Source organism: Euwallacea similis, chromosome 10 (genome assembly GCF_039881205.1).
Source record: "Euwallacea similis isolate ESF13 chromosome 10, ESF131.1, whole genome shotgun sequence".
In the NCBI taxonomy this organism is placed as follows: domain Eukaryota; kingdom Metazoa; phylum Arthropoda; class Insecta; order Coleoptera; family Curculionidae; genus Euwallacea; species Euwallacea similis.
In genome coordinates, this window is record NC_089618.1 from 5,480,617 (window position 1) to 5,497,555 (window position 16,939).

At 42.2% G+C, this 16,939-nt stretch overlaps 2 protein-coding genes across 2 annotated transcripts; one reads left to right on the plus strand and one right to left on the minus strand.

Moving 5' to 3' along the window:
- The first annotated feature begins 6,153 nt into the window (after positions 1-6,153).
- Positions 6,154-6,743, plus strand: LOC136411359 (uncharacterized). Its single transcript, XM_066393893.1, has 2 exons — positions 6,154-6,289; positions 6,352-6,743. Exons 1-2 carry the CDS (start codon positions 6,193-6,195, stop codon positions 6,735-6,737), a joined length of 483 nt encoding a protein of 160 aa, XP_066249990.1. The 5' UTR covers positions 6,154-6,192; the 3' UTR covers positions 6,738-6,743.
- A 5,322-nt stretch (positions 6,744-12,065) lies between these two features.
- On the minus strand, positions 12,066-15,140 carry LOC136411330 (luciferin 4-monooxygenase-like). The gene is made up of 6 exons (XM_066393857.1): positions 14,941-15,140; positions 14,125-14,460; positions 13,554-14,071; positions 13,302-13,491; positions 12,923-13,250; positions 12,066-12,445 (listed from the first exon to the last, which is right to left on the minus strand). Exons 1-6 carry the CDS (start codon positions 15,079-15,081, stop codon positions 12,303-12,305), a joined length of 1,656 nt encoding a protein of 551 aa, XP_066249954.1. The 5' UTR covers positions 15,082-15,140; the 3' UTR covers positions 12,066-12,302.
- Positions 15,141-16,939: the final 1,799 nt, after the last annotated feature.

Genomic DNA, 16,939 nt, shown 5'->3' on the forward strand with positions numbered 1-16,939 from the left:
AAGGCCACTGTTTTTTGGCTCTGAAAATACTTTTTTTCCTCTATTGAAAGCCAGAGGTGCAGAGAATTGGAACATGATTCTTCATCTAATAAGTAAAACCACAGAAAATGACGTCAAAATGGTGCAACCGACATCTTTCAGACATGCATAATATCAACAAATACATACTATGGTATATGTATGTTATTTTGGCGTAAATTCTGCGTAACTCCTCGAGATGTCCTGTTTCAGGAGATAATTAAATCAAGCTGAATCGAGGTGTTCAAGGGTTGATTACCGAATTGTGTGCCAGTAGGGGTATCGAGCGCAATGTGACTATTTGAGCGATGTCTATTGAATTTTATACCCTCGCTAGGCTCTCGAATATTTGCACGTATTCCCAGCTTCTCGCAGAAATTTCACAAGGAAAGTAAGTCTCTAGAGCAGCATCAATTTTCTTGAGTCGCAAAACTAACCCTACGTTTCGATATTTGACTTGCTTCATCCTCACGCATCAATTCAGTCCAGGATATCTTCATCTCCAATGAAAGGTGTTACTTCATGATAGAGATGCAAATACTTATTCGTTATTTCCTGTTGCTGAAAAGGACAAGAACAGGAAATCTGCCATTCGCCCAAACGATTGGAACTATACAAATCTCAACGGGAGACTAACGACATTCGGCTGATTAATGTGACCAATTAATCCAACCGGTCGACTTTCTAAAGCTTATCGTCGTTCGAATACCGTCGAGATATCGGATCTAGTAGCCGCGAGAGCGCGGCTTTTGTTAAATAAATACGCATCCCAAGTACAGGGCGATCCGATTTTCCCATGGGTCATTCCACCAAAATCACCTATCGGTGTGACGTCACCTCGTCCGGGGATTTTTCTTAAGAACAGGCCGATTTCCTTATCGCCGGGAGATCATCTCCGATTCCGAATAAATGAATATCAAACGCTTTCGGACCACTCTCGGGCTTATCGTGGTCGCGATGGCCGACTCGATTCCCGTTTAAAATTTAATTAGGAGGGCCCACCTATCGGTGGTTTTACATAAATATTCAACAAGTATATTAATTAAAGTCATTATTAGTACCTAAGGAATATTTGGGTAATTTGATGAAGCAGCTGCCCAGTTCCATAGAACAAAAACAAATTGTTAAACTTAATTTCTAATGTCTACGTATAATGACGTCACGTCACTTGCGACGTGGCTTTGTTTCAAATGGCCGTACGGCACTAGCCCTAAGCGTCACGTCAGTTAAGTTGACAGAAATTCTCGATTGTTTATTTCTCCCTCAACAACATGGCGGACGTTTATTTAAAATTTCAGTGTATTTGAGCAAAAAAATCCAAAAATGTTCGTTTAGAGGCAATTTCACCGATTTTCAAGTGGACAATAATTCAAGACAGAATTCACGTCCAAATCGTGATTTTTGAGAAAATTATGAGAATAGCTGTGATTTTGGAGACTTCCAAAATATAGAGAAATCTCAGAAAAGAGGTACACAGTGGCCAAAATAACTTCATAAATAAATATGAGGTTCACAAAATTATGAATTAGCATGTCAAAAAACTTTAATTTTTCGCGTTCGTTCGGCACTTTCTGTTGGTGTTTTCTGCAGTGTTGTATGTGCCCAAAAAATATGTCTTTTGACCATGAATCCGCCGCCTGTGCCGTCACCATCCATATTTTACTCGAAATAATAAAACAAAGCCGCTTTTACCGTTTCGGTGAGTATAGAAAGGCCATAAATAAGGCCTGAAAATTATTACACATTGTCCATTGATTCCCGGCAGACCATTGAATCGGGGAGTGTCGTAAAAACGGCCGTAGTAATATTATGTATATGGAAATGGCATTTTTCCCGAAACACTCACATAGATATATATATATATATATATATATATATATATATACATATATGTATATACGTTTGAAATCTGTGTAACATGTAAAGTAGCCCTTGAGTTACCGCCGTTTGGTATCTTCAAACAATGCATCGATGATACCACCCAAAGCTCTCATTTGCATCACTTTCGCGTTATACTTATTTTCCATGCATGCAAGTACCGTTTACGCAAACACAGAAATTGATAGAAAATTGGGCACGCCACTGCCGAGAGTACCTGCAGCACACCCGCTACCGAAGAACAGGTTCGAGCAACCTGCTGCCGAGGGAGGCCCCTGGGTTCCAATGGACTGTCGATTCTCAGTGCCGTCAAAATTTCGCTATTTAAAGAATGATGAGGGCAATTTCCAATGGTACCGCCCCTCGCTGGATATATGCGCACATATATCACGGCACCAGTACCACTCGCTAATCAACGAGCCGGCCGACAATCTTTCAGCACCATCTCGGAAGCAATTTCTTCAATTATTGAGAGATCTCGAGAAATGGTACTCGAGATAACGATCGGTGCAGGAGCCTTTTTTGCCATTTCGTACTATCTCGAGTAGCAGGGTCGTACCTGGTAATTTCCATACACAACAAAACCGCGTTCATTTCACTGCAAGATTTATTGAGGAAAACTAGTGAAGATTTTTCTGACCTTCTGGGCAAATGGAAACTAAAGAGGAAAGTCGGTTTTACTCATATCCAAAATTTCTCCTTCAATTTCAGTAAAGGACTGATTACCCCATAGCGATGCCCTTCTTCAGGGTGGTCTTGTTCGTTTTTATTTTGATCTCCTAGTGTCAGAATTTCTACCGCTTTTGTGATCATTTGTCAATGTTCTGGTACCTTGGTTCGACACATATCAAAGCGGTACATTGTTTATGTGTTGTGTTATTATTAATGTTGTCGTTTACGTATACCGGGTGGCCCAAAAAGTTTCTCCATTTACAGTGGTGCAGCTGGAACAAAATCTCCCTTTTGTTATTTTCATTCTGAGCCTCTAAAAAATTTCAAATTAATGGGTAAACAGTTGCACCGGCTAAAAGGTAATCCCTCACAATTATTACAACTGTTTGCGCGTACAGCTCGTATTTATGCGAATATTAACAGAATTTATCGCTTTGCAGCGAAATAAATCTGCCTAAACGCAGTCGTGTGGGCCGTCTCCGCCGATGCCTAAGCGCTAATTAAAACCACCGCGAAAAGGCGCTTTTAATTGTTTTCCGAGAGAGTTTCGCGTCAAAAGCCGAAAATCCGAGTCCTACGCGGGGACATTCCGGGGGGCCCCACCCAGCTCGATTGTTCCGTACGCGTACAATTGTTCTTTCCCACCGAAACCTGCCCATTTTTTCCACGGAACGGCCTAGATTCGGTGCCATAATAATCGCCTTGAAAACCACGCCAGGAATTCTAAAAAATTAATGCCATATGTCACTCACGCGAGTGACAACCATTAAGATCTGGTGTATACGAGGGCCAAATCACTGTTTTCATCAATGTGAAACCCGTGAAATCATGGAGGTCTTCGAATTAGTTTAGTTTATACTTGTTTTCTGCAAATTTATTCAATATAGGAGTCGTGAAATTATTCGAATTTCCGAAGACAAAATTCTTAAATTATTTAATTTTTCTCATGTTTATTCCCGTTTAAAAATTCTTTAGTTGCGTTTTTTATGAGTGTTGCCATTTACTTAATTTCGTCTTAATTTTCAAAAATTAATTCGTAAGGAGATTCAATCAGGATTTGTACGTAAGCTTACCAACATTATCAATCGTTTTTTTCATCTGATATAATTTCCTTAAATTCCCTAATGAGAAACGTGGCAATGCCGAACAAGAAATGACAATGGCGTCATTGGGTGAAAACGCCAATAAACACCAGTTTGTGAGATTCAGAAACAGAAAATTCTTTGGAATTAAGTCGAGAGAAGTAGATGGCCAACAAAAAAATATGTAACGCAAATTTTCGTTGAGTGGCTTTTTTGTGAAAATGTATGGTTTATTTTCTGTCCAGCCCTCGTATATAAAGGGTGCCAACATGTAAATCAGCATTTACGATGTCATACCAAGAAACTGCATATTATAAACAACTGTTGTCTTGCTCGTGGGTAGATGACATAACTCCCGATTTGATAAGCAAAGGTCGCATACCGCGTTTCCCCGCGGTCTGAATGTATGGCACCGTTCGTGGAAGCAGTTAAGTCCACGGTGAGAACAATTTTTAAACGTTAGAAATATAGAAAAGTATTGTCAAATTTACGGGCAATATAATAATCTGTACATATAGCGGGACAACTAATTACGCGGTCGGAAAGGAAGCCGGGAAGTTGCAATAAGTTTATCGGCCGGGCAACAATGGCACGAACAAGAGTACCATTCAACCACTATAAATTAACACCGCGGTACGACCATTAATAATCGCTTTTGAATTTTTTCGGTGCGACCGTGTGCACCTGTACGCAGCGTGTAAGTCTTTGAGCGCGCTATTTATGTAATCGTTATAAATGACGGCTTATGGGGCAGTTTTTTTTTAATTGTTACTTCAAAAATTGCAGGTGGTACCTGCGAGAGTGAGGGGAGGGGGGAGGGTAGAGCGCTCGGTTCCCACAATAATGGGCATAATTGCCGTCCCAGTAACGAGCGAGTGAGTAATTATCACTTACTTTCGCGCACCGGGAAAATAGGAACGGGGCATGCTCCATTGCGCTCGATTATCGGCAGTTGCATCTTCGGTGCTGGGCACTACTATCGCGGCCCAGCATCTGCTGGAATAAGAGATTTTATTAAATAGATTTTGATTAAGATAATCGCGGCTATAAATCAGGAATGGCGGCGGCAGCGCCGAGAAAGCCACAGTGAGATATTCGCTTCAATTTCGAGACTTTTCCGTCGAAGAGAGACGGTGCATGCAGGCCCCGTAGAAGACTCCCATGGCGGGAAGAGAATGCCGGTAGCAACCTTTATGACGGAGTTTTACGGGGCGAAATGTCGTCGTGATACTCGGTAAACAAGGTGAAGTACCATGTCGCACCCGCGATTAATTGGGCACAAATTTTAGGTACCCGGAAAGCAGATTCGGACTTTATTTATGAGACATTATTTTATATATGATTTTGCTATGGCAAATTTATCTTGCAGAGAAACTGCAATTGAATATAACAGAAATTTCTTAACAAGTCTTTTCAGTGTTTGTTAGGATTGGCGAACTGGCAATGCTGCGCCTAAGATTTGTTTCTCCAAGCAGCTGTCATACTTTGACATTAGCGCTATCTGGGCAGGCAACGTTGCCGAACGGTGCTTAAAATTCGATCGGGTTCTGATACTGTGAGTTCCTTTGAATGTAACTATGTCAAACATCCACACAATAATTCAGCATATGTCAAATAAAATTTGACATTTGTTAGATTTCTAACCTCACTTGTATATCAAATTCACCCACCACTATTGAACGTTATATAGGCAAGGGCAGAAATCGAGAATCTAATATCCAAAAATTGTCGGGAGTTTTTGCGTGACACATTTGAACATATTCCCTTATTTTAGCCCTACATTAGCCCCAATTTGATTTACGGTGTTTACGGCCAAAGTCCACATAATTTATCGAAAGTCGCAGCAAAAGTAACAGTGGCGCAGTAAAGAGCGGGAAAAAAACAGTGGTGCGCGCACAGTGGGACAGCGACCAAATCAAGATACATAGGCTCCTAATTACCGGCGAACGGCGAATGAGTTATAACGGCCTTAAGAAGATGTAATGCCCGGAGTCGCAAACAATAAATAAATGTAATGCCCGTGACGCCATAAATTCGAAGTGAATAATCGCGGAGTGGCGGTTGCGAGAAAAATGCGACCAAATGACCGAAAGAAGTGGAGGAATGCCCCTGATAAATGTCCATTATTAAATTATAAATCTGCGAGCCCGTGACGAAAAATTAGAGCTGATAACCGAAATAGAAATAGCTCTTTGATTGTAAAAAAAGATAGAGAGAAGAGCGGATTTATGGGCTCTATTTCGATACATTAAATGGGATACTTCGCATTGCTTTTCGCTTAATAATAGAAACTCACGCCGATAGACGATTTTAAAAATACCCGCCTCCCATTCCAGCAAAAACGCCTAACATTACTATGGCGGAGGAATCGTCTGTCTGCGGTCACCGATTATTTGTATTTATAATCAGAGACGATGACTAATGCCAATGATTCAATATTTGCAATAAACAATTTATTTCCACGTATGTTATAAACATAATCATCGAGTAATGCTCGTTGATGTGGCAAATTTAGCAGCTTTAGTCGCTTTCATAAACTAAGATGATCGTCTATTTGTTAGTGCTTTTTATTTTAAAAACAGTTAATTGTATCCGGTGTTATCAGTGTTATCTAGCGGAACAACCCTATTACATTGAAGGTAAGCGTATGCTGCCACTCACCTCACCTACTCGTAGTAAAAAATAAATTATCATATGGCAGAGAAAGTGGTCCGTACCTGCACACATTTCGACTATTCTGACGATTACATTGTGGACTGTCCAGAATCCACTTTCTGCTACAAAAAGTCTGTCCGAGGCGTGTTTTATGGCACAGAGTACGTGAGGGTGGAGAGGGGTTGCGCCCTGCAGCTTTATACCGGTCAAAGGTACGATGAGACTTTAGGGTGGATGTGGGAAAATAGGGTAGTGGAAAATGCTTATCAAATAGGATGCAAGAAGATCGAAGACTATGGACAGAGAACTATAGACGTGGAGGAGTGTTATTGTGATAGTTACGATTTGTGCAATTCAGGAATGAAAACTGAGGTGCAAGTCGGTATGTTTGTCGCGAGTTTTGGTCTGATTAAATGGTTTTTCTATGATTAGTGGCAGTTATGGTGGGTTTTATTCAACTTGATTACCGGTAAAATCTAGAAGCAACAATTAAAGAGATTAGCGCTATCCATTTTTTTAAATTGCAAATTCGAAGAAATGGCCGAACTGCTTACAAATTTCACCTCAACTTTCAGGTGCATCCGCGAATCCGAGAGAATATGTATTAGGGTGACGTAGGCAATTTTTTTGATCAAATAGTAATCCCTGTTATGTAGGTTTAAGACAACCAGTCTAGATACCAACACATTTAGCTCTTAATAACCCTTTTTCATGCTTCGGCCTATTATTAAAACTAATAGCTTTTACCGCGACCCATATTTTTTTAATTGCACCATTGACTACAGGTGGCTCCCCCAAACCATAGACGTACCAAAGGAGCATCCTATTCCTCTTACACCTTCTCAGTGATGTGCAGCGCCACCCCTGTGTCCAACAGAAAAAAATCCGTCAATTTTGAATTAAGAAGCCTGCCCCGGAGCAGGTGCCCCCGCTCATACACGAAATGAATCAAATCACCGGGCTTCAGGACAGGTGGATTTGCCGGCTTCAATTTTGACGTGGATGCGCGTCAAGATAAGATGCACTAAGGGGGGTCAACAGGACGCCCCTGCGACTCATTAAGACCGTCCGAACCTCCTCTGCATAGGCGAAAACTATGCGGCGTCATTATGAGTTAACGACGGCTTAAAAATGTATCGCTCGGTATATGACATTCATTACGTAGGAATTTCCAATGTACGCTGCCTAGGAAGGCACTTATAGAGCAATATTCCGGTTGATATATGTCTCGGTGGCCAAGAATTCACGGTACTCACCGTGGAGGTTTTTCATATTTCTGCCCGGGGAATGCGCTGCTCAGGAGGAATCTCGTTTCATCTCTCTCATTTTCTCTCGTTCTCTATTTCAGCCGGCATTTTTTAATTATCGACTCGTTGTTTCGCGAGGCTTATTAGTAGGAGTCGCACCAACTCAAAACTCCACGATATTTTTGCTCTTCATATCTGCACCTAATTATTATTAATACGAACGGAACGGTCTGGTCGACTTTTATTGTTCTACTTGACAAAACACGCCTCTCCAAACGAAGAATAATAGCTATTACTGTGCATAATGTCCAGTTATTCGTTCGTTTTTAAAGCTGAGCGAGACCGGTCGCTGTTATTGCTTACTTAACTAGGTGAGAACGTTTCGTCCGAGGACAAGACGTCCTCGGGGAGAGGTCACTACCGTCTAATTAAGTCCGAGAAATGTGACAAGACCGTCCCGGTCGCTCGTAAATATTCGCCTCGGTTGCGTGGGAACCGCGGAAATTAAAGAAAACACCGACAGACCTGCATGTTTATGAAATAATTGTTTTGCCACGACATATCACAGGGATGGTCGAGGTAGTTCTTCTTCTCAAGAGCAATTCTAAAGACCTTCTATTATCACTTGTACCAGCAATTCGCAAGACCTCTGCAAGTAACAGCATTTGAACAATCGTTAAAAATGTATCTGGGCTCCATAAAAAACACAGTTTTTCAAGAACAAGAAAATTATGTAATTTTTAAAGTAATTTTTGGCCAAGACTATCACAAATATCCACCACTGTCTCCTTTCGCCTATATGATAGGCGCCCTCTAGGAAAACGAGTCTTAATTACCACGCAACAAAAAGAAGCTGCAACATGTTTCCAAATTAAACCATCATTTGTTTTATTTGGTCCTTTGTCGTTTGCATCATGTTGATGTTGTCAACAAAAATTATTAAAGAAAAATTGTGTTTTTTTAGAGAAAATTTAGGACACTGCCACTGAAAACTTATGAAAATTATGTAAAAACGTTCATCTAAGATTAGTTCCTTTGGACCTCTGTACCGTTTGAAAATCGGTGATAGATCTTCAACTACACATTTTTTGATGGGCGAATATGTAACTAAATGGCGCGAGTTGTCCACTTGCTTGACAAATGTCGTTGGCGAGCGAGATACACAGGGAGGTTTTTCTAAATTTTTTCCAAATTCTCGTTAACCGAAGGAAAAACCTTATCGACCGGTTAATAAACCGTAATTACCGTATGCGGAGGCCCCGCTGTTTATTTTTATTTGTTGGGTGGCTTGATTGGAAACGTCTTGGCCAGACACGGCATAATGATATCGCGGGTGTAGGCCTTCATTATGTGAAAAAGCGGCTCAAAAAAAACTTTTTAATAAGGCCTCTCTCTTATTCACAACTTATACAACTTTCACGTGAGGCATCCGCCGCGTTCGCAGTTGCCCCGTTCGCTCACCGATCTTTGAGTCCCCTATTGATTCTCTCAAATAAGAGATTGAGTTAAGAATCTTGTGTGTGGCTTTCAAGAGCGCTGGGAGAGATGAATGGATGGGATGAAACAAGGAGTTTTGCAGCGAAATGGGGGGTTTTTGCGGTATGGAATTACGAACGCAGCGAGGCCTAAAGGCGCTACCGCAATTCGACTGAAAGATAATCGCCAGTGTTCGCCGTTGATCACAATAATCAAAGGGCAATCAAGGAGGCGAATCGGAGGAGGAAGACGCGGAGCATCAAGGTCGCTGGCAGTGGCCACTTACAGGTATTTATTTACATTACCTTACAATTTTAAATAATTGAGTTTTATCTATTAACTAAACTCATATCCGGCGTCACTGCGGTGGTCCCTCAAAGTTCCTCAAACCGAACGCCAATTTGGATTTTTCCCTTAACAGACGTTGACATATAATTATTTATTCAATACGCACCTGAACGCTGCGGGGCCTGGCCAGCCGGACAATAACGCGCGCACTCGTTCAAATAACTTTCGAGCTGCCGATTAATAATTAAAAGTTTGACCACCTAAGGCCACCCGGTTACGGCGGCCGCCATTTTCTCGGAGAAAAACGGTACCGACTGAGAACTTACGAGTTCCATTGCTCCTCTCGCCTCCCCTACTGCGTTTGCAGGTAAATAATGCCCCAATTAGGAGTCTGCTAAGCGGTCGTTATACCGAGTGACATAGGGAATATAATCTATTTCTCAAGAGAATTTTGTCGCTTTATCGAATACGGCCATCCAGCATTTGACATTAACGGGCTTCGAGGGACGTGGCCTTGCTCTGACAGTTCTGTCAAAAATCACCTCGTCGAAAACGACGTCCATGATCGCATATTAGACAGTTCACTCCACGCAAGGAGATGTCTTTTGCTTTTTATTTCCGTTAGTTTTCACCAAACATTTGGGATTCGTTTACATGAAATTTGAATATTGAAAAGATTAAATATGCGGAACGTAAAAATTCTTGTTTCCAGGCAATTGCGTTAAGTTATTAATACGCAATCCATTAGACTTAGCGACAATGGGCATGTATTATGCAGTCGCACCCACGACATCACCTATTTTACCTATTGATATAACTGTGCGCCATTTATACGGGGTGTAGCCGAAAACTTGTCACCTCGACGCGTGAAAAAAGGCGAATTCGTCAATTAGGCGTCATTGTGCCGCAATGCAGGAGGCAGTACCGATCAAACGGGACAAATCTCCAGTCTTTAAGCCGTGACTTATTGTAATATCGCCCACCAAGTCATTGTTGCGGCTATTACGAGGGCCCCAGATACATAAACAAACAATCCGTTGCGCCCCAGGCAAGGCAGCCGATAAGGTCGGCGTGGAAAAAACTGGCTACTAGTTGCATAAAACTGACTTATGGCCATTGTTTGCGCTCGGAATTCGAAAAATTAAAGGTCCTTCAAGGCTGCCGTTGCCTGCCTGCGCGAGAAACGCCCACACGTCACGATCCGTACAGCTAAATAAACTACTTTAATAAGTAGCGTTCGCATATAAACGCGACATTTCTGGATAATGGTGACGTAAGAAGTTTTACGCCGCTCTAAATGCGTCCGCCTAGACAAAACTAATAAATAGATTCTGTCTGGTTTCTGGATTTAGCACCTGCCTGACCTTATCCAACCGCATTATGACTGGGCCGTTTCACAGTCTAGAGCATTTTCTGGATTTTGGAATTTTTGCCGCACAACGGTGAATTATGACAGCGCTAGATGCATCTGGTGCTCTTCTCACGACGAAACTTCCCACCTCAAGTTTGGATTTTTATATCCTTAGTTTTCATTTTTGTTAAGATGGAAAGGAAGAAGGTTAATTCGACATAATTCTTCTTTAATTTTTTAAAGTTTTTATGTAAATGTCCGTTTCTGTATTGGTGATCACTCTAAGTGGTAGCGTTAGTGTTTACTATCTTTTTACGTGTCTGAAGTTGACCTCTTGAAATGAAATTAATTTTTAAAGATTCACCTCTTATACATTTTAGTTTACCGTTTAATTTCGTTTTTCTACTCATTTTTCCGAGGCTTGAGAAATGGTGAATGTTAGTTTTAACTGAGAATAATGTACAATTTCACCGCTCTAACAAACTGTACTTGTGTGTGAGACGTCATTTCCAAGAAATAAAAAATATTGCTATGTGATAATACTCGACACTGACCACACTGCCCGTTTCAAGTGTGAGCCTTACTCTTCTTTTCAATATCTAAAACTTTTATTTACATATATTGACTTTGAGCTCCATCTAGGAATGCTGCTTGGTGGTCGTCCGACTTCGGAGACCCGAACGTAAGCGACGCGATATTCTCGGTATTGTCAAATAAAATCGTATTTTAAAAGTGCGATTGTTACCTGTTTTCACTCGGCCACAACCTCGTACGAACACTCATCACGTTTCTATGAAATTAATCTTCAACTCCGCACAAACTTTTCCAAATTTTTTAAATGTTATCACTCGAAATTTGATATTTTTCGGGACCGACGCAAGAGGAAAATCGGAGACGCCATCAATACTGACAAACGAAGCGTTATTGTTTTGTTTCCAAAGCCTTCTTGATGAAAAGCGCCGTTCCCGCGTGACGTATTTTTGCAAAACCACATGTCGATTTGCCTATGCTGAATTGAGAATCGAGTCCAATTCTGTTCGTATTAAGCTTTATGAGCTCGAAACGAGGATTGGAGCCTCTTCTGAGTTTTCTTGTTATTGAAGGCGCGAACGAGACTTTGAGGTTATATTAGCAGTTGGGTAACTCATTATAATTACAAACGTTGGAGCAGCACTTACTTTTTGATATCGTTCGAAAGAAAACAGCTTATGAAGTTTAGTTAATTAAACTGTTACTTAACTTTCCACAAATTTTACATAATTCCTTTTGTACTATTTTTAAACAGGGTCACCTGCAACGTCACCAAATCGGTGATTGTCATTCAACAAGGCCATGTTGCCAGACCTTTCCCGCATTGCCAAATTCCAGAGGCGTCGAATAAACGAAACAAATTCCAAATTACATACTTAAAACATTGTTTATTGTTATGCAATATTCAAAAATTTCCATGTGCGATAATTGTGAACGTCTACGTTGATTTATATACGGTATGCTAATGGGGTTTTGTTAGAGCGCGGGGTCGCCCCCGCTGCAGGGCCGCACTGGCCGCAGCACACAATGAGGGGCGCGCCGCGCGACATCTGTCACATTTCCTGTGTGCCCACACCACCCCCGAATCATCGCATTTCTAAACGTTTAAAGTTTGGACCGAATTGAAGTTTCGTGCCTCTTGAGCATCTCCCTCAACTGCCTTCGTAGGATTTTGCCGGTGAGGTTCTTCGGAATGCTGTCGATGAAAATTACTCCCCCTCGGAGGCGCTTGTGGGGAGACACCAATCCTAATATTGTAACCTTAAGCCCTTCTAGCACAATAATTGAAGAGAAACACGTGACCTGGTTCTGGTGTTTGGTAACGCCGTACCAGTCAACTATGCCAAACGAGTAGGTCACGTATTCCCATCGCATATTATAATTTCCAAAAAAAACAACGTTTCGAGCGTACATTTGATCTTCCTCAGGGCTACCACACATATGACGGAGAAATTGATAGTTCCGCAGGACAACACAAGAATTCCTTAAATCGTTCTGAACGTCTGGTCGTATTTCTTATTCGGTAGATTACTGAAGAAGGTCAAATGTATGCTCGAAACGTCGCTTTTGTAAAGTTACAAGGACATTCATTGTTGACTTCGAACAAGCTAATTTATTTACTGGGCAATTATTGTTTCTACTGTCGTCAGTTTTTTTTAATTAAACTTAGGACACTCGACACGTGTCGCTCAATAAAATGCGCATATCAAATATTCTATACTTACCCTGAACATACTCCTGCACTTCTTTCTCGGTCAGTTTCTCATTATTCTTAACGACAAAGGCCAGGGGTAGTTCGCCGGCATTTCTATCTGGCAGTCCCACCACTCCTGCGTCACTTATCTTGGGGTGGTTGATAAGAATTGCCTCCAATTCAGCGGGGGCAACTTGAAAGGCGTTGTATTTGATCAGTTCCTTCATCCTGTCTACCACATAGAAGTACCCATTTTCGTCATAGTACCCCAAGTCGCCGGTTTTTAACCATCCGTCGGAAGTGAACGTTTCTTTAGTCGCCTGCTCGTTGCCGTAGTAGCCCATCATCACCGAGGGCCCCTGCGAAGCACCACCATGATCCCGTGACTACGCTAAAGAATGGAGTGGTACCTTCCAGCAAAGCTCCCCGATTTGCCTCGGTCCCAATGACCGACCAGTCGCCGGATCCCGGACTTTCCCGGAGATGTAATTGAGCAACGTCCCGCAGGAACCAGACCTCTGGTCACCTGGATATATCATGGTCACTGCCAGGGTCGTCTCGGTGAGACCGTAACCTTGACGCACGTCCTCACAATTCAGCCTGCGCTAGACAAGTTTTTTGTTTGCAGAATTACTCTGCTGGGTATCGCTAGCGTTGCATACCGTCTCTTCACCTCCTCCTCCATGTTCTTGCTCAAGGGCGCGGCCCCGCACAGCACGTGCTTCACTGTGCTGAGGTCGTATTTCAGCACCTTATCGGACTTAGCCAGGAACAAAGCCAACGGCGGCGAAATCATTAAGGTGTCCACACCATAGTCTTGAATCGACCTCAAAAACACATCCTCATCAAAACGCTTCATGAAGACGATGGTGCGGCCCAACAGGAGGTGCCTGAGCCCTACGATATGGCCAAAGGCGTGGAAAAATGGCAACAGTCCCAACTGGTACTTTGTGGATGTAACTTCGTCCAGAGGATGGAGAATTGAAATGCTCAGGCATTGGTGGGAGAGAGCCACTCCCTTGGGCAAACCGGTGGTGCCGGATGAGCAGAAGATCACAGAAACCGTGCTTTCCGGTCGACCTTCAACGGGCCGGAAGGTTTTTGGATCCACAGTTTTCCCTTTAAGGGTATTTTGTATGAACTTATCCAGGTTTTCTACTGAATCGTGGTTTTCATCCCCCTAATTCGTAATTAACAGGAAATTTAGCGACCCACGGCACCGGCAAAACTTACAAACAGAACTATTCTCTCAATTGAGGACGCGTCCGTCCTCCTTAGCTGCCGGAACTTTTCCACCACCCCCGCAGAGCAAAACACCAATTTAGGTTTGCTGATGCTGAGCACGTGCTGCAGCTCGTAGGGGGTGTAAAAGGGACTGACGGGGGCGGAAATTGAGCCGTTCAAGAGGGCGGCGAATGCAGGAATGAAAAAGTCCAGGCAGTTTTCGCTGCAAATCGCGATCACCGTGCCTTGGCCCTGGTAGCCCAAAAAGTGCAGCGCCGTTGCCAAGTTCACGCATTTCTGTAGGAATTGCGAATAGGAGAGCGCGTCCCGGGTGAATGCGTCTATCTGAAAATGTGCAAAAGCGGCAATTTGCCTGTGAATACGGTCCTGATAAATTTAGGAAAATGAATGCCAGATAGCTGGAATAGTGACAGCCCTTGAACAGTGGGCTTTTCCCAAAGTCTTGGAAACAAAAGCAGCACGAAGTGTTGCCATTTTTAGAATTTTGCAAGATAACAGAGTTTAAGTTTCAGTCTAGAAATTTGAGTTTTTTCGACTTTGGCTCTGTCGTTTTGTCAAAATCTGGCGTTTTTTCCACACACATGCAATAATCTTCGATTTCCAACATAATTAGGTATATGTCAAACAAAAAACAAATGCGCAGCGCGACATTGCCTTTTTTCATTCTATCAAATTTTGTAGTTCCACCCCAAATTATCAACCGAAGTTTTTGTTTATAATATGATTACATATCATACAAAATAAATATCTAACATTCTTATCACTGATTGGACTTTGAGACGCTACAATGGCGAAGCAGCTTACCATAGCCAGCATTCCCTCGGGCCTGCTTAACAGGGATGACAGAATGGCCTTCCCCAGCAATTCCTGCGAGATTGGAGTGGATGCAGAAGGTCCATGGAGGACGTATGTGTCGTCCTCTTGGATGTTGCGATTCTCGTCCATAACCACAGCAACTTAATTTAAATGAAATTGAACGGATGTAAAAAAACAACCGACTGAACGTTCAACATAAAGAAAACATAGTTAATGATATTTGACCTTAACGATAACAGTTGCCTTAAAATTGTTTCTTACTTAACTTTAGGGTTATACCGGGTGTAAGAGTAAATTATACGAACACTTATTCAAAATGGATTTTTAAGTAAAAAACAAATAAATGAAAAATTTCAAAAATTGGCAAAACAGCAACGCCATAATTCACATTTGTTCTGTCAAACAGAAGCCATCGCACTTTGACATGTCTGACGTTGATTAACGTGGTTGGATGACAATGACGAGAGCCAATCTTTGTGGCCGAATAAGGAGAAGGAGCAGCGTTGCCAAATTGTGTATATAGTATTAAATCATATTAAGCAGTTATATGGAGATTGAGCAAAGCAACTTTTCCGAACAGCAGGAACGATTTATTCCTGTCAATCGTCAGATACCGGCCGCCTAGACCAACGATAATCGAAATATTTATGTTAAGTGCCCCGCGATAATGCTGCCATCATTTGTCTTCTGGCCCGATGTTTTAATTATGCAATGCTAATGAATTTTTTTTTATTTCAGGTTCCAAATTTTTCACCGCGGCATGGGAACTCTCACATCGTTCACCGTATCAGAACTGCACCAAAATGCGGGTGTGGGAGGGTGTGACTCACTCTTCTTCGGCCTGTTTGTCGTGTACCCACGCGGTCAATCCCGGCCCCATCGTAATTCTGATCCGATCAAAGACATCGGAACATAAGTCGTCCTCTATCGGGCCAGCGAATCGTGGGATCTTTCAAGAAATCGCGAGACTCTTTTGCATCGCGAACGGGGATTCGGCATGTGTGTGTGCTCTGCAACTAGATTCGAAGGGAAAAGTGCCTCAGTGTAATGATTCATCCTTGTCATTTTTCGATGAATATTCAACGCGTTCATGAATATTATTGATTAAGACTGGAAGGAAAACGTATGGCCTGTCAATTGAGATTTACGTCGTCTTTGTAATTGGAAACCCACTATTGCTCTAGTCCACAACTACAACCCTCGATGAATGGATTTCGGACCAGAATGAGCGTTCTCATTAAATAAGAACGGATGCAGAGGTCGTTTTAAGACAAAAAGGCCTAATGATACCCTTCGGAGACTGGATGGTACTGATGGGTTGTAATTAGTACCACTACGGTAGTCGGATGGGTGCGTGATGGTCGCCCCTAATTGCCAGTTTCCTAAGAGCTCTCTCATGCTACTGCATTTAAGAGTTTCATTCGGAAAAACAGCGGCAACCTCGCGTGTGTATACAGGGTGACGCAGGAATTGCTAATATCTTACGTCAGATATTGTTTTTGCACTATTCGGCAACGCAGATCTTCTCCTGCTTGGAGGACTTGAACGTCAAAATGTGACAAGGTCTCCGATTTGATGCGACATTGAACGAAAGTCAATCGCGGCATTATCATTTTTCTCTAGACAATTTTTTGGTGGAAAAGAAGTGTGTTGGAAGTGTGCGATTTTGCCCGAATCGAGGTTGTACTAAGCAGCTTTACGCAGGACCTTATTTGACAAAGACGCAGTGAATGATCTTAACAGGTGCCATTATTACTAATTTTACATCGCCTCACACCTTAAAGTTTACCGTAAAAGACATTCGAAAACAAGTTAAAGCCTTCGGTAGCCGCCTCAACGCCCGATGAAGACCACAGATAAACAGTTCTCAGGCGTGAAAGAATAATTGCTTATGGTACCAGAGGATAAGCGTTATGACACGCTCGTTTCCAGCAACACCACATTGCCACTTATTTTACCACCCGATTTGCATAGAAAACCACGAAGG